At 43.3% G+C, this 18,705-nt stretch overlaps 1 protein-coding gene across 5 annotated transcripts in view; it reads right to left on the bottom strand.

Annotated features, from left to right (window-relative positions):
* Positions 1 to 891: 891 nt before the first annotated feature.
* Positions 892 to 18,705, bottom strand: part of LOC112225179 (plakophilin-4) — a 113,670-nt gene continuing 95,856 nt past the window's right edge. For 4 of the 5 annotated variants that reach the window (XM_024388867.2, XM_024388869.2, XM_024388870.2 and 1 more), the window contains 11 exons: positions 16,624 to 16,807; positions 15,435 to 15,552; positions 13,753 to 13,941; positions 12,398 to 12,571; positions 11,737 to 11,887; positions 5,041 to 5,233; positions 4,572 to 4,656; positions 4,152 to 4,269; positions 3,609 to 3,740; positions 2,517 to 2,590; positions 892 to 2,008 (listed from right to left, as the gene is read on the bottom strand). In XM_024388867.2, coding sequence (XP_024244635.1) covers positions 1,754 to 2,008; positions 2,517 to 2,590; positions 3,609 to 3,740; positions 4,152 to 4,269; positions 4,572 to 4,656; positions 5,041 to 5,233; positions 11,737 to 11,887; positions 12,398 to 12,571; positions 13,753 to 13,941; positions 15,435 to 15,552; positions 16,624 to 16,807 — 1,673 coding nt within the window. In that variant the 3' untranslated portion in view covers positions 892 to 1,753. The remainder of the gene's footprint in view (positions 2,009 to 2,516; positions 2,591 to 3,608; positions 3,741 to 4,151; positions 4,270 to 4,571; positions 4,657 to 5,040; positions 5,234 to 11,736; positions 11,888 to 12,397; positions 12,572 to 13,752; positions 13,942 to 15,434; positions 15,553 to 16,623; positions 16,808 to 18,705) is intronic. The other variant, XM_024388868.2, reaches the window with a different exon arrangement.

Genomic DNA, 18,705 nt, shown 5'->3' with positions numbered 1-18,705 from the left:
CATATGGGACTGCAGCACTCATTTATTCCACACGAGTGGACCAGACATATGGCGTGAGCAGCCTCAAACAGTTACATTGTTTTATTTAGTAGATCGATTGGCGCATTTGTGTCTGTGGTGCGCATTGAGAATGTTTATGATCTAATCATATTTCCTACCTACCAATCCTGTCGTTAATACAACACTATTGCCTCGTTCAAAAACAACCTTCAGCCACTCCCCTCTGTGTTTGCAGATCTGAATAAAGCAGGATAGAAGTAAGCAATATGGTAATTCACCATCAGGTTGGGTAGAGCATATACATTGCTATCTGACTTTTTAAAGATCTGTACATTATGAATGACCTAGAGTACAGGGAGGGGCAACAGATTGTTTTTGAACAGAACTCATCTCACATTTATCTTAGTGGAACATGCTTGCTATTTATGTAATAAATTGTTTAAAACAACTTGATATCCTGGCAAAAAGCAGTGCCTGCATTGTCAGTCTTTGTTTGTCACTTCTAACAAATTTTAAAGTGTTTATCTGAAAAGGTCTATTGTCTAGTCCTGAAATAAGACAAAGAAAATGCTGAGTGTCTGATAATTCTTTATCATGTTGGTTGTTTCCCAAATGGCACCCTACTCCCTAAATAGTGCACTACTTTTGACCAGGGCCCATATGGTTCTGGTCAAAATGGGCCCATAGGTCTCTGGTCAAATGTATTGCACTATATAGGGAATAGGGTGCCATTTGGGGACCGTGGTCAAAAGAAGTGCACTATGTAGGGAGTAGAGTGGCACTATGTACGGGAATAGAGTGGCACTTGGGATGCAACTGTTGCCTTCTTTTTCTACATTATGCATGCAAAGACGAGAGGATGAGCAACAGAAGGGAGGAGTTGTAGAGCTCTTCAATGGACCAAACGTTCACATTTATTTCTGTTGGTTGGTGTGCAAAGAAAATGGCAGTGAACCATCCCATGAAAGGTCCAGCACAGAAAATGGAAAAATAAAGAGAATATCTGCAAAGTCACAAAAATGTCTGCAATTCCACAATTCATTGAAAAAAACAAAAGTCAACTTTTATTAACTTTGCAAGTTTGTGTTATGATGTAATCTTTTCCCACCTCTCTTTCCTTCTTCATATACTGCATTTATAGATCTATAATATAGATTTGACATGGCACAAGTCTTTACCAGTGCTGATGAGCGTCAACCATGTGGCATTTTTTTCTGTATTTACAATTAAATGACGAAAATGTACAACACTCCATGGCATACACAATCTCAACATTAAGAACAAATACAATGTGATCCCTCTGTACAAACTAACATCTTCAGATGACTTTTTTTTTGTTTGTTCAACAGATATGAGTTCATGATCCATTTTAGCCTACAGACATACACATACACATTCCCCATCTGACTCTTTACCACAAACCTTCCGTCACATATCCCACACCTTCACCATGCTACCACAGCAACGGGTTTCCAAAAGAAAAACTAACATCTAGACCGAGCAGAGCGCCGCTCACAATGATGTCCAATGCCGACCATTCCCCAAACACACCACTGCATGATTCCCTCTCTTCGTTTAAAACAACAACCACATTCCTTGATTTCCTTCTTTCTTTGGCTAACGTTCTGTTTCTCCATCTGCCATCGTTTCCACCCCCACATTCAGATTCACTTTTTACATTTTTTAAATTTTTAACAAACACAAATAAAAGTTCATGGACGAGTTCATCAGATGGGTTCCAAAGATGGAGCCCCTATACCCAGGAGTCTGGTGAGCCTGGGTACTGCTCCGCCCTGTAGGAAGGCCTCCGGGTGGTGGAGTAAAAGTCCACGTAGTTCGTGGTGGATTTGAGTCCGTGGCCGTGCGACTGAGAGCTGTAGTCTGCCGTGGGGGGGAAGGTGACTACTTCCTCCACATAGGGTTCCTCGTAGCCGTGCGGAGACTGCAGGTACATTCTGTAGGTGTCGTAGTTCCGCCTGCTCGGCTCCTCGGTGTAGTACACCTGCTGCTGTGGAGACGAGAGGAGCAACGCTAAATCAGGTCTGTTTATGTGAAAAGCGGGAACATATCTACTTTGAAGTCCAGTGTTTGATTTATGGGTCATTTTTGGTTGAAATTAACTCACACTCTTTTGGCGCTTTCCCAGACACAGATTAAACCTAGTCCTAAAAACCAAGATCAATAGAGAATCTCAATTTAAAAAAAAGCTTTTTAGTCGAGGACTAGGCTTAATCTGTGTGCGGGAAACGGCCCCTACGTGTATTGAAACTCAAGCTGCATGGCTATACAGGGTTGGGTGCAATATCCTGATTGTCCTGTCTGAGAGGGAGTGGAAGGAGGGAACTGAGCTTCCCTCTCCCTGGGTGCTATCTAGGTGCCTGAGATGACCCAGCCCTTCCCTCTCACAGCAGTCACATCCCCTCTAACTCAAACAATGACTGATATGATGGATGTCTCCCAGATGGAGATGGATGTCCGACCAGGAGGGACTGATTTAGAGCCTGTATTGTATTTACCTGTGTTCTTCTGGGGTCCTCTCTTGTAGGCGAGGGGTAACAGCCGATGTAATATGGCGGTGGCTTTCCAGTCCCTGGCAGAGAAATGCACAACATAATGGTATAACTTCAGCTTCGCCATGAACTTGACTTGTTAGCGTACAGTGTGTCAAATATCCCATTCCACACATTCCCTTAGGCATGATCTCTGTATAACGGTCAGATACAGCTACGCTGGACAGAACAGAGTAATAACATACAGTCAAATGGTTGGGCACCAGTGTCTTATTGTTTGCAAAGCCTGTGGGATGGTATTTTCCTTGGCCCATTTTCAAGCCAGAGGAATCCTGAAAGTCATTTTCCACTCTTTGTTCCCAGCATTCTGGGTTTTCATGGCTGGCCCAAGGGAGTGTGGCTGGGTAGACAGGAGGGGTAGGCGGGGTTAATGTGGATGAGGCTGCAGCTCTGTTTACTCTGCGCCCCATTGAGGATTGTCCGTCTGGCAGCGGCGAGTCTGGGTGCCCTGCATACCTAGCCTACGTCCCAAATGGCACCCTATTCCCTATGCAGTGCACTACTTTTGACCAGGGCTCTGGTCAAAAAGTAGTGCACTACATAGGGAACAGGGTGCCATTTGGGAAGTAGCCCTACTGTTCCTCAGGGCAACTGACAATGGCCGCTTTGTAGTGGCTGCACAGCCAAGCGGCTCACAATGCGGGTGGACCAGCAACTCTATTGATCAGCAGACCCACTTAAACGCAACAAAAAGGCTCAAGTGCTCTTTTAACTTAGCCGATCGTCCAAGAGCTTCCAGCTCCCAATAAGAGAGATAAGAAAGAGGGAGATAGGGTGGTCGTGGTGAAGCTGGGGGAGAGCTAGGGGAGAGCTAGAGGAGAGGGGGCATGGAATGTGATTCCTGGGAGTGGTGAGGTGAGATAAAATAGATTACAGCCTACATAGAGGTAAAAATGACCCTAGGGGATACTTTAATCACAGTCTGGTGTACATGGCTGACACATTCTCAATCACATTCCAAAGTCTCACATGATAGACTGTGTTTTATGTACAGTAATAATTCTGAGATCATGAGAATTCTGTACGCACATCGCTTACCTGTATATTGATATTTATGTACATTGTTGTCCCCTTGGTTATTATAAAATTGCATAGTTGACGGTCCCCTCTGATAATCAGAACGGTGTTCTTTGATTCCCAGTATTGCAGGAGAAGAGGTGGCACTACCAGCTGTGAACAACAGAACACGGAGGTGAGAAGGATGAAACGTTTAATTGAACCGTCTTTGTGTCCTTATCTAGGGCAACGTCCCAAATGGCTCCACATTTCCTATCTGGGGCATTCACGTTGACCAGAACCCTATGGGCCCTGGTGAAATATAGTGTACTAATACAGTGTTTCTTAATCCTGGTCCAGGGGACCCAAAGGGGTACACATTTTAGTTTTTAACCTAGCAGTACACACCTGATTCCACTAATCATCAAACCTTTGAGGTGTGTGTGTAGTGCTAGGGCAAAAACAAAAATGTGTACCCTTTTTCGGTCCTTAGGATCAGGATAATTATTATTTTTTTTAAATGGGGAATAGGGTGCCATTTGGGATGTAACCTAGGTGAATTATTGTTTATGTTGCTAGGCTGACCTGACTGGTTGACCGGTGACATCTGTATGGTGCTGGTGGGGAGGGTGGGCTGAGACTTGAACCTGTCGCGCTCTAGAGTGGATACCGGTGTGATGAAGTGGTTTTGGCTCCATCCGTCCTAAAGGCCAGTAGAGAAAGGAGACAGGGGTTTAGTTTGAGCCACAAAAACCTGGGCTGCGCCCCAATAATATCTCCTTTCTCCTGAAGTGTACACTTGTTCACTACTTCCCACAAATCTAAAAGCCTTGGACTGGTGGCGGGACACGGGCTTGTGGGAGTTTCCGCCATATCTCATACACCAGCCATTTCCTTTCAATGAAGGGAAGTGAACAAGTGCACACTTTGGCAGGAAGGAGAGATAATTGGGACGTAGCCCTGCTGTATTTAGCCTCCTCATCCCAACACTGGTCCTTCCCTTACCTTCTTATAGATAGTTCTCAGGTCTTTGTACTGCCACAGTGTGTTGAGGACCTGAGCGGCAGCTTTCACCACCTTCATAGAGTACCTTTGAGGACAGAGAGATGCATGTCACCACACATTACCCCTGAGAAGTTAGAACTGAGGCCTCTTAGGGATATACGGCAAATGCATGGCATATGGCATGTTTCTGTGGTTAAATAATATGAGTCTACTCTCAACTGTTTGAAATTGCTCTCACTCCATTCCGGGGTGTAACCTCAGCACATGAGCCTAGAGCAAGCGTCTGTGTGGAAGCACAAGTTGTCCTTCCTCGTGCTCTCTGTGTGCATCCCGAATGGCACCCCTGTCCCTTATATAGTAAACAACTAAAGGAGTAGCAGTAGACTGAAAAGTAGTGCACTAGAACGGGAATAGGGTGCCATTTGCGACGCAGCCTCTGTCTGAGCAGCAGCCGAAGCCTCTCTCTCACCTCTCTCCCCTGCCCTTGGTGATGTTGACCAGCTTCTCGATGCCGCCCGTGTCGGCCAGTGCCTTGGCGTTCTCCATGTTCTTGCTGGTGACCTCGTGCAGGGTGCAGCAGATGGCCGCCACTGTCTCGTCAGAGAGCAGGGTGGTGTTCCCCCCAGGGAGACGATTCACCAGGTCCCTCATTGCATACTTCCCTGGGAGGGAGGGAGGGAGGGAGGGAGGGAGGGAGGGAGGGAGGGAGGGAGGGAGGGAGGGAGGGAGGGAGGGAGGGAAGGAAGGAGCAAGTATTAATTATGTACTTTATCATTTCTGTTATGAATTTACGATTGAGATTATGGCAAGGCTTCTTTATAAACCCATTCTGGCTTCCTCATCCTTACCGCCACAGACAATTTGTTCTATTTGACTTTTTAACAGCAAATAAATGAACTAGCTACACCTTTAAATTAAACTGGAACGCAACAGGGAGAGAGAGAGAGAGACAAAATGGAAATAAAGAGACATTCATTGCATTTTTGATATACAGTGTCTTACGTAATGTATTTGTACAGCAGATGCCTTCCTCTAGGGCAGGAGACCTAGAGTACACAGTGTACTTTTGTACTTTGCTATATTTGTTCAGCTTGAGTTGTGCTGCCACAGACTATCATGTGCCTTTCCTATAGGACATAGCATTAGTGCCCCGCAGACCCTGGGTTAATACCACTTGTTTTTTCCCCCTGAGTCTCCCTCAAAAGATCAGCCCCTCTCCCCCATCTCTCAGCCCCTCTCCCCCATCTCTCAGCCCCTCTCCCCCATCTCTCGGGCTGGAAACTCTGCTGCTGCCTTGCTGGAACACTAACTCCTTATTATTTCCACATAGCTAGCCCATAAAAACCTGGTTTCCCTGAAAAGTGGTGATTTCACAAAAAAACAAGAATTGGGATGAAGGGTAGCAATCTGGGCATATAATCAGCAGTTAGATTACTAAACGTGAACATAGATCTTCTGGTTCTACTTCATCTGAAACCTATTTTCCATCTCATCTCTTCCCTTTTTTTTAATACACTGAGTGTACAAAATATTAGGACGGCTCTTTCCATGACATAGACCAGGGATGGGCAACTGGCGGCCCACCAGCCACATGCGGACTCCCAATTTCACCCAACTCATTCGGGGTCTCAACTTACTGTTGAGAGTAAGAATAATAGAATACACACGGTGCAATTTCGAAATTTGGTTGTGCATCAGCAGTCCATCAATTAGCCCATGTCAGCTAATTTATTTTAGATTGGTAAGTTACTCTAGTGACCAGCTATCTGACCGTAGTGGGGCCCATCGATCATCAGTTATCATGTTAAAAACTTCAAACATTTGCCTCCAAACTACACATTTTTCTCTCCACCCCATGGCAAAATGAGTAAAATTGGATGAAATTAGTTATAAAATTACTAAATCTTCTCTCCGCCCAATGGAAAAATGTGTAGAATTGCAGCAAGCGTGCTTTAAAATAGCAAGATTTTCTCTACGCCCCATGGCAAAATGAGCAGAATTGCAGGAAATTAACTTTAAAATGTATATTTGTATATTCCGTCACAAGGGGGGGCGCTAAAAGGTTTCGCTCAGCAAGGTGGGGGGTGGATGTGGGTAGGCAGACCCATGAACCAGTGGGGCCCCTCATGATGACTTTGTTTTTTTGTGGACCCCACCCCCATCAAAGTGGCCCATTCATAACATAGACTGACCATCTGAATCCAGGTGGAAGCTATGATCCCTTATTGATGTCACTTGTTTAATCCACTTCAATCAGTGTAGTTGAAGGGGAGGAGACAAGTTTTTAAATTATTTTTAAACCTTGAGACAATTGAGACATGGATTGTGTATGTGTGCCATTTAGAGGATGAATGGGCAAGACAAAAGGATATCCAGCCAACTTGACACAACTGTGGGAAGCATTGGAGTCAAATTGGGCCAGCATCCCTGTGGAACACTTTCGACACCTTGTCGATTCCAAGCCCTGAAGAATTTAGGCAAAAGGGGTGCAACTTAATATAATAAAATGTTCCTAATGTTTTGTACACTCAGTGTATAGTGTTGGGTGACCATTTATTTGATCTGTGCTTGTATAGCACATGTACATAGCCTACTGTACTGGTTGGTTGCGTTCCATACCGACTACACTGCAGATGCATTGTATCAACCTATGGTTGCGCGCCACGCCATCAACTGTGCAGTCGGCATCAAACTGTTACATCATATGATGTGGTGATCTGATACGTTAAACACCTGTCCATCTGATATGTTAAACACCTGTCTATCTGATATGTTAAAGACCTGTCCATCTGATACGTTAAACACCTGTATATCTGATACGTTAAAGACCTGTCCATCTGATACGTTAAACACCTGTCTATCTGATACGTTAAAGACCTGTCCATCTGATATGTTAAACACCTGTCCATCTGATATGTTAAACACCTGTCCATCTGATTTGTTAAACACCTGTCCATCTGATATGTTAAACACCTGTCCATCTGATATGTTAAACACCTGTCCATCTGATATGTTAAACACCTGTCCATCTGATATGTTAAACACCTGTCCATCTGATATGTTAAACACCTGTCCATCTGATATGTTAAACACCTGTCCATCTGATACGTTAAACACCTATCCATCTGATATGTTAAACACCTCTCCATCTGATATGTTAAACACCTATCCATCTGATATGTTAAACACCTGTCCATCTGATATGTTAAACACCTGTCCATCTGATACGTTAAACACCTATCCATCTGATATGTTAAACACCTGTCTATCTGATACGTTAAAGACCTGTCCATCTGATATGTTAAACACCTGTCTGATATGTTAAACACCTGTCCATCTGATATGTTAAACACCTGTCCATCAGATATGTTAAACACCTGTCTATCTGATACGTTAAACACCTGTCTATCTGATACGTTAAACACCTGTCCATCTGATATCTTAAACACCTGTCTATCTGATATCTTAAACACCTGTCTATCTGATATCTTAAACACCTGTCTATCTGATACGTTAAACACCTGTCTATCTGATACGTTAAACACCTGTCTATCTGATACGTTAAACACCTGTCTATCTGATACGTTAAACACCTGTCCATCTGATATGTTAAACACCTGTCCATCTGATATGTTAAACACCTGTCTGATATGTTAAACACCTGTCCATCTGATATGTTAAACACCTGTCTGATATCTTAAACAACTGTCTATCTGATATGTTAAACACCTGTCCATCTGATAGGTTAAACACCTGTCCATCTGATATGTTAAACACCTGTCTATCTGATATGTTAAACACCTGTCTATCTGATATGTTAAACACCTGTCCATCTGATATGTTAAACACCTGTCCATCTGATATGTTAAACACCTGTCCATCTGATATGTTAAACACCTGTCTATCTGATATGTTAAACACCTGTCCATCTGATATGTTAAACACCTGTCCATCTGATATGTTAAACACCTGTCCATCTGATATGTTAAACACCTGTCCATCTGATATGTTAAACACCTGTCTATCTGATATCTTAAACACCTGTCTATCTGATATCTTAAACACCTGTCCATCTGATATCTTAAACACCTGTCCATCTGATACGTTAAACACCTGTCTATCTGATACGTTAAACACCTGTCTATCTGATACGTTAAACACCTGTCTATCTGATACGTTAAACACCTGTCCATCTGATATGTTAAACACCTATCCATCTAATATGTTAAACACCTGTCCATCTGATATGTTAAACACCTGTCTGATATGTTAAACACCTGTCCATCTGATATGTTAAACACCTGTCTGATATCTTAAACACCTGTCTATCTGATATGTTAAACACCTGTCCATCTGATAGGTTAAACACCTGTCCATCTGATATGTTAAACACCTGTCTATCTGATATGTTAAACACCTGTCTATCTGATATGTTAAACACCTGTCCATCTGATATGTTAAACACCTGTCCATCTGATATGTTAAACACCTGTCCATCTGATTTGTTAAACACCTGTCTATCTGATACGTTAAAGACCTGTCCATCTGATATGTTAAACACCTGTCCATCTGATATGTTAAACACCTGTCCATCTGATATGTTAAACACCTATCCATCTGATATGTTAAACACCTGTCCATCTGATATGTTAAACACCTGTCCATCTGATATGTTAAACACCTGTCTATCTGATATGTTAAACACCTGTCTATCTGATATGTTAAACACCTGTCTATCTGATATGTTAAACACCTGTCCATCTGATATGTTAAACACCTGTCCATCTGATATGTTAAACACCTGTCCATCTGATATGTTAAACACCTGTCTATCTGATATGTTAAACACCTGTCCATCTGATATGTTAAACACCTGTCCATCTGATATGTTAAACACCTGTCCATCTGATATGTTAAACACCTGTCCATCTGATATGTTAAACACCTGTCTATCTGATATCTTAAACACCTGTCTATCTGATATCTTAAACACCTGTCCATCTGATATCTTAAACACCTGTCCATCTGATACGTTAAACACCTGTCTATCTGATACGTTAAACACCTGTCTATCTGATACGTTAAACACCTGTCTATCTGATACGTTAAACACCTGTCCATCTGATATGTTAAACACCTGTCCATCTGATATGTTAAACACCTGTCTGATATGTTAAACACCTGTCCATCTGATATGTTAAACACCTGTCTGATATCTTAAACACCTGTCTATCTGATATGTTAAACACCTGTCCATCTGATAGGTTAAACACCTGTCCATCTGATATGTTAAACACCTGTCTATCTGATATGTTAAACACCTGTCTATCTGATATGTTAAACACCTGTCCATCTGATATGTTAAACACCTGTCCATCTGATATGTTAAACACCTGTCTGATATCTTAAACACCTGTCTATCTGATATGTTAAACACCTGTCCATCTGATAGGTTAAACACCTGTCCATCTGATATGTTAAACACCTGTCTATCTGATATGTTAAACACCTGCCTATCTGATATGTTAAACACCTGTCCATCTGATATGTTAAACACCTGTCCATCTGATATGTTAAACACCTGTCCATCTGATTTGTTAAACACCTGTCTATCTGATACGTTAAAGACCTGTCCATCTGATATGTTAAACACCTGTCCATCTGATATGTTAAACACCTGTCCATCTGATATGTTAAACACCTATCCATCTGATATGTTAAACACCTGTCCATCTGATATGTTAAACACCTGTCTATCTGATATGTTAAACACCTGTCTATCTGATATGTTAAACACCTGTCTATCTGATATGTTAAACACCTGTCCATCTGATATGTTAAACACCTATCCATCTGATACGTTAAACACCTGTCCATCTGATATGTTAAACACCTGTCCATCTGATTTGTTAAACACCTGTCTATCTGATATGTTAAACACCTGTCTATCTGATTTGTTAAACACCTGTCTATCTGATATGTTAAACACCTGTCTATCTGATTTGTTAAACACCTGTCTATCTGATATGTTAAACACCTGTCCATCTGATATGTTAAACACCTGTCCATCTGATATGTTAAACACCTATCCATCTGATACATTAAAGACCTGTCCATCTGATATGTTAAACACCTGTCCATCTGATATGTTAAACACCTGTCCATCTGATATGTTAAACACCTATCCATCTAATATGTTAAACACCTGTCCATCTGATTTGTTAAACACCTGTCTGATATGTTAAACACCTGTCCATCTGATATGTTAAACACCTGTCCATCTGATATGTTAAACACCTGTCTATCTGATACGTTAAACACCTGTCCATCTGATATGTTAAACACCTGTCCATCTGATATGTTAAACACCTGTCTATCTGATACGTTAAACACCTGTCCATCTGATAGGTTAAACACCTGTCCATCTGATATGTTAAACACCTGTCCATCTGATATGTTAAACACCTGTCTATCTGATATGTTAAACACCTGTCTATCTGATATCTTAAACAACTGTCTATCTGATATGTTAAACACCTGTCTATCTGATATGTTAAACACCTGTCTATCTGATATGTTAAACACCTGTCTATCTGATATGTTAAACACCTGTCTATCTGATATGTTAAACACCTGTCTATCTGATATGTTAAACACCTGTCCATCTGATTTGTTAAACACCTGTCCATCTGATATGTTAAACACCTGTCCATCTGATATGTTAAACACCTGTCTATCTGATATGTTAAACACCTGTCTGATATCTTAAACACCTGTCTATCTGATATGTTAAACACCTGTCCATCTGATATGTTAAACACCTGTCCATCTGATTTGTTAAACACCTGTCCATCTGATATGTTAAACACCTGTCCATCTGATATGTTAAACACCTGTCTGATATCTTAAACACCTGTCTATCTGATATGTTAAACACCTGTCCATCTGATATGTTAAACACCTGTCCATCTGATTTGTTAAACACCTGTCCATCTGATATGTTAAACACCTGTCCATCTGATATGTTAAACACCTGTCTATCTGATACGTTAAACACCTGTCCATCTGATAGGTTAAACACCTGTCCATCTGATAGGTTAAACACCTAGCCAGGTGTTGTGAGATCTGTCAGGCATCTGCAATGGAGCCAGTGTTTGGTCCTCACCTATGAGCTCCTTGTTCCTGACGTCCAGGGCCATGTTCCTCAGGGCGGTGGCCACAGAGCAGACCACCCTGTCGTTGTCCATCCTCAGCAGCTCCACCAGGATGGGCAGACCCTTCTCCTTGCGCACCGCCGCACGGACGTACGCCGTAAACTAGTACAAATGCAGAGACGACACAGAGAGGACGTTTCAACTCAATCAACGTAAGAGTGTACACTTGATACATATATATGTTTCATTGTCACATACACCCGGATAGGCGCAGTGAAATTTGTAGTACAGTACATAGTAGTAAAGACGTGTTTTTTCTTCTTTAGATAACCAGACAACAATGATGTCATAGCCCCTGTGATAAAAATCCTAGAGCTGAAATAACCAAGAGCTACTGACACACGACTTTCAGCTGTGGATCTCTAGCTTGATCTAGCATCCTTCCTTGTCCCAGAAGCTAACATTAGCAACTAGGGGGTTTAGGAGAAAGCACTAAAAGTGACTATTGACATGTCTTTCACTGAGGAGAGGTTCCCTTTAAAATGTATTCACTTTACATAGCTAATAGACTATTCATTGTACACAGAGGAAAACAACACAAAATAGACTAGTGTTCTTGTCATCTCCTGTCCTGGGTGCTGTGTAGTGTGTACTCCGTAGTGTTCTCCATACCTTCCAGTTCCCAGCAGACAGGTTCTGTAGGGAGCCCGCCGAGCCCTCCAGAGTGGCAGGGTTGGAGCTCTCAGCCAGCAGGGTCAGGTAGGGCTTCACCACGGCTGGGTGCCACAACATCTCCGCCCCCTTGGGGGACTTGGAGAAGCCGGGGATGGGGCCCACTCCGTCCCACTGAGAACACATGGTCATGATTAGAGGTTCTAATTAAGGAATACAGCCCGAGGAGTATTGGCTTTATTCCTCATGGTATATGGCCAATATACCACGGCTAAGGGCTGTTCTTATGCACAACGCAACGTGGAGTGCCTGGATACAGGCCTTAGCCGTGGTATATTGGCCATATACCACAAACCCCTGAGGTACCTTATTGCTATTATAAACTGGTTATCAATGTAATTAGAACAGTACACATAAATGTTTTGTCATACCCGTGATACACTGTATATACCACAGCTTTCAGCCAATCAGCATTCAGGGCTCTAACCACCAGTTCATAATAAAATGTTGACTATATATGTATCAAGTGTCCCAGAGTAGGAGTGCTGATCTAGGATCAGTTTAGCCTTTTAGATCATAACGAAGACGATTATATGGACAGGAGGGACCTGATCCTAGATCAGCACTCCTACTCTGAGACGCTTTGTGAATACGGGCCATGGTCTTCTCTAGAGCGCTCCTAGAAGAGTTAAAGTCAATATGTCAGTGTGTTATGTCTGTTTGTAACAGTGTGTTAATATGTGAAAATGTGATTGTATTATACATTGTATTTTAATGTTTAAGGACTAAAATGAGGACTAAAAGAGATCCAAATCAAAAGTAATAGTTCACTCCAAAATCAAAGTTGGCAAATGTTTTCCATTTCTCAGAAGGGAGAAATGAGTCCACGTCCCATCATGCCATCTGTTGCGTGGATCCAGCTATACGGCGCCTCGATCCCAAATGATTTGAAAAGACAAGCAGACACCGTCATCTAATTGCGTCATGTTAGACAAAACAGATGTGGTGGGACTTGGACTCTTGCTACGAGGCCACTGTTGAGCTCTTAAAAAAGCGCTTGACAAACATTTGGAGTGAACAATCACTTAAGGCCTAGGGAATTGTCATGTGTTATACTCCCCCACTCAGTGATGAGTTGTTATACCGGAGCTCAGCTGGAGTGAACGTTCCCTTTGAACACCTAGGAAGTGATATTTCCACCCTCAGACTGAAGTTTCGTCCCCAAATGGCATCCTATTCCCTATATAGTGCACTACTTTTGACCAGGAACCATAGGGTGGACGACATAGGGTGCACTACATAGGGAATAGGGGCGCCATTTGAGATGCTACCCACGTTGTTGTTCTTGAGCTCACCTGCTCTTCCTGGGAACCCTTCTTCTTCTTCCTCTTCCGGCCCCAGCAGCTGGAGTCCACATCCTTACTGGGAGACTCACTTCCCAGCAGGCCGTCCAGCTCCTGGGCTCCCTGCAGCCTCGACGGCGGCATCTCCAGCTCCAGGCGATACGACAGGTTCCGCAGAGTGCAAATACAGTTCTCCACAATCTAGAGAGAGGTGAAGGGAGGAGGGTAATTTACTTGATTTATTGGTTCAATATGTTTCTATAGGTTTGATATGTTTCTATAGGTTTGTTATGTTTCTGTAGGTTTGTTATGTTTCTGCAGGTTTGATATGTTTCTGCAGGTTTGATATGTTTCTGCAGGTTTGATATGTTTCTGCAGGTTTGATATGTTTCTGCAGGTTTGATATGTTTCTGCAGGTTTGATATGTTTCTGCAGGTTTGATATGTTTCTGTAGGTTTGATATGTTTCTGTAGGTTTGATATGTTTCTGTAGGTTTGATATGTTTCTGCAGGTTTGATATGTTTCTGTAGGTTTGATATGTTTCTATAGGTTTGATATGTTTCTGCAGGTTTGATATGTTTCTGCAGGTTTGATATGTTTCTGTAGGTTTGATATGTTTCTGCAGGTTTGATATGTTTCTATAGGTTTGATATGTTTCTGTAGGTTTGACATGTTTCTGCAGGTTTGATATGTTTCTATAGGTTTGATATGTTTCTGTAGGTTTGATATGTTTCTGCAGGTTTGATATGTTTCTGTAGGTTTGATATGTTTCTGCAGGTTTGATATGTTTCTATAGCTTTGATATGTTTCTGTAGGTTTGATATGTTTCTATAGGTTTGATATGTTTCTGTAGGTTTGATATGTTTCTGTAGGTTTGATATGTTTCTGTAGGTTTGATATGCTTCTATAGGTTTAATATGTTTCTATCGGTCTGAGAGAGAGAGAGAGAGAGAGAGAGAGAGAGAGAGAGAGAGAGAGAGAGAGAGAGAGAGAGAGAGAGAGAGAGAGATCTCAATAAGTACACTGTACATCCTAAGAGGTTTGTTCCAGTGAAATAGTGCTCAATAAGCCAGACAGCCTCTGTGTGTTGGTGTGGAGACATCACAGGCCTGCTGTATCAGTAGTAATGAATTAGGTATGAGATTCATGGTCTTAGAACAGAATATAATGTCTCCACTTAGAAACAGAGATCTGGGTTTAACAAATGGGTTTAATTCCTTACTGTTTGATGCCCATTACTGGGATATGAGCATAGCAATAAATACACTGGATTGTATCCCAAATAGCACCCTATTCCCTTTATAGTGCACTTTTCTTGACCCGGGCCCATAAACGCACTGGTCAAAAGTAGTGCACTATATAAGACAGGCCAAATTTATAGGGGTGATACTCAACCGGAACATCTGGCTAAGGGACCAGTGATAAAGTCCATAAACTTTTAAGTGGACGCTGTTAACATTGTAGACCTATGGGCTGATAGAAGGCCTTCCCAGTCAAGTAACTGAGCTGTGCGAGTCAATGTGAGCGAGAAATGATCAATTCAATTCAAAACTGGTAGGGTAGATTTCCCATTCTCCCCTACAGCTGCCTGCCATCGTGTGACAACATGGTCATGTAGGTGTATGTCTCTGTGTGTGTCTGTGTGTCTGTGTGTGCCTCTGTGGGTCTCTGTGTGTGTCTGTGTGTGCACAGACCTTGCTGTCGAAGTCCGAGGTGTTGACACAGGCCTTGATGACGTAGAGTAAAGAGTCCACCAGTCCCTCACAGGAGCGCATCTGTTTTCGAGCCTCCTCCCCCGCCGAGCTCAGGTTCCTTTAAAAACAACACACACACACACCAGTCAGGATATAGGCCCCTGCAGCACACACACAATCACACACAATGAATACACACACAAATATGGCCCAGCAACATAACCAAACAGCCACTTTTAAAAAAAAAAGAAGAAAAAAAACTTTGTCCCAAATGCTACCCTATTCAGTGCACTACTTTCAACCAGGGCCCATAAGACTCGGTTTAAGGTAGTGCACTATAAAGGGAATAGGGTAGTATTTGGGACATAAACAAACTGTGTGTGTTTGTTCCCCTAGCGCGACTCTGGTGTGTGTTGTGGGGTTTTTACTTGTGCCGTCTCATCCATAATGGATGAGGCTCTCTGGTCGGCCTGGGTGATGCCGTTATGAGTGCTTTGGAGGGGGAAATGAGAGCCTAACTGAGCTCGCTCAGAGGCACAGCTCCATTTGCTGTCACCAATTAGAGAACAAACTCCATCATTCACTGACTGGCATCCGTCCCTAACGGCAACCTCTTCCCTATTTCGTGCAGGACTTTCGACTAGGGCCCATAGGGTACTGGCCAAAAGTAGTTTACGAAATAGGGAATAGGTTGCCATTTGGGACGCATACACTGCCTTCAAAGGAAGGGCCCTGGGAGGGTGGCTGGAGAGCCAGAATACCCTTCCCTATGGCTGGGGAGTTTTTTACCCTCTACACTGTCGGACTGTGTAACCACAACAGACTGACTCATTTAACCTAAATCCAATGACGGGGTGACATTCTTGGTTGACTCTCACGTTAAGTGACAACTCAACCAAATGTAAATCAAAACTAGACGTTGAACTGACGTCAGTGCCCAGTGGGACATTAGTGTAGCTGTAAACACACGGTACACAGACTTTCTGTCACTGTGTATTTAAAAAATAAATAATAATACTGCCATAGATGACCTGTTTACAACGCATTATTTATAAGTCCCCAGGGGCAGGTTCGTCTCATTCCCTAGTCATAACTCGTGTTGGAAGGCCTTGTTCAAATATGAACCTGGCTGCAGGAGCTCAACACATCCAGAAGGGGGTGGTATCATCATACACAAAATGTCCGCTACCTCATACAGCCGCTGGTGTTCCTCAGGACCAGAGACGAGTGGAATTTGAGTTTGTGGTCCTCGTCGAATGTCGAGCTGCTCCACCCGGAATGGGGTATGATCACAGTGTTGGTCAGAGTAGTTAAGGCATCCCGAATGATTGTCATCTTGATGGAGTCACAGGAGGACAGGTTCCACAGCACCCCTGCAGGGAAGACGGAGGAACGGGAGGGAGGGGACATGTTAGAGACAGAGACAGGGCCACAAACTCCTGGTTGTCAGCTGTCATGTGCAGTTAGGCTAGCCCCACAGAGCTGCCGAGGACCAGGGCTTTTTTCTTTATAGCTCAGCACACACCACACACACACACACACACACAGACGAGAGGACCAAAGGAAAAATTGTAGTCCTCGTCACAAATGAAACCCATCCTCCAGCTGTGAGACGTCGGGCATCTGGATCAAATAGATCCTTAGAAGCATTACATATCCTGCAGGCAACCGAGGAAGACGTTTCACTGGAAATGAACACAAACAGCATATGGCACCGGCTCAGCGGTTTAAAACGTATCATATGAATAACGGAGCATGTCTTCCCGATATCATGTCATCATTTTATTCATTTGAAATGCGTGTATGCTAACCAGTGATACTTCTAAGTATACAGTATTTGATGCTTCATCTGCTCCAGATGACCCCGTGTGGAGCCTGTTCTTTATATCAGATGGCTGTGAATGGCAGCAGGGCGTCACTAACCTTGGACCGGGCTGCAGCTCGGCTCCTATCTAACCACAGGCAGCGAGCGAGACGTAGAATATGTCTCAAATGGGACCCTGTTCCCTATGTAGTGCGATACTTTTGAACAGAGCCCTATGGCTCCTTATTCCCTATGTAGTGCACAACCGCTGACCAGATCCCTATGGGAAACCTATGGGCCCTGGACAAAAGTAGTGCACTATTAAGGGAATAGGGTGCCATTTGGGATGCATGTATAGCTGCTATCTCCTGCTGCGGGCAGAGCCAAAGAGAATTATCTACACCCTGCTGACTGGCAGATCTCTTTGGGTAGGGGCCCCGTGCCATGACATTTTGGGGAATTGTCGATTCTCGCTGACCGTCTAGTTTTTATTTTGCCGATGGTTAGTTCTCGAAGATGATCTCATTTAACAACATATAGCTCCATTATATTTTCGACATGCTTTGTCTCTGGTTTAAGTTTACACTGAAAACTTTTTACCATCCTGAAATCATATCTTTTGGAGTGGCGGCAAACGGTTTAGCAGCGGCGGCCCGCCTCTGCTAAATTAATATAGGGGAAACACTGGTGTGCTTGTGTGCCTGTGTGTGTGTAAGGTGTATTCGTGTGTGTGTACAAGTAATCCTCGTGGTTTCCTTGAGCTCTCGCATTTCCACCACAGTGTGTGTAGCCTGTGTTTCCTAGACACTGGTCTCTCTTATCTTCTCTCCAATGAAACCAGTGGAGATCATCGCGCCCGTTACTACAGCCCAAGGGCACAATATAAAGAGGATGCCAGCAAGGCATTATAGAGACAGATCTGTCTGTGGCCCAAATAGTGTCTGCTCCGTCCCTATCTTTGAGTTACCCTGTTTACCCATGAAAGCATCTCTCTCCACGGTTAACATTCAGCCGATGAAGCCTCTTATCTGCTCCTGCCAGGACTGTGTTGGGCTGCATACCGACGCTATAACGTGTATGCTCAGGCCCTGGGATTCATTTCAATAAAACCTCCCCGCGGTGATTGAGCGCCTTTCTCTACTAGCTTAGCCTATAGCCTTCCTTAGTTTGTCTTTCTCCGATGGCTGTTTAGTGAATTCCCTCAGACAGAGGGCCTTGTAATGTAGAGATAACACAAACGCACGCGCAGCGCTGGTCTAGCACTTCAGGCAAACTGAAATGTCCCAGGTCTGTTCCAGTAGCCATCCTATTTCCTCCTCATCGGCCCGAAGCTCTATTTGAAGAAGCCGCTAACCGGCCAGCTTTTAAACTGACCCTGTGGAAGCTGCCTGGCCGCCGCAGTCTTGGGATAAATCGGGCAGCTGAGCCCAGTGAGGTGTGACTGACAGGGGTAAACGCCCATGTGTC

This window comes from Oncorhynchus tshawytscha, linkage group LG26 (assembly GCF_018296145.1).
Source record: "Oncorhynchus tshawytscha isolate Ot180627B linkage group LG26, Otsh_v2.0, whole genome shotgun sequence".
In the NCBI taxonomy this organism is placed as follows: Eukaryota; Metazoa; Chordata; class Actinopteri; order Salmoniformes; family Salmonidae; genus Oncorhynchus; species Oncorhynchus tshawytscha.
The sequence above is the reverse complement of the archived record's forward strand: the minus strand, read 5'-3'. Positions and strand labels throughout refer to the sequence as shown.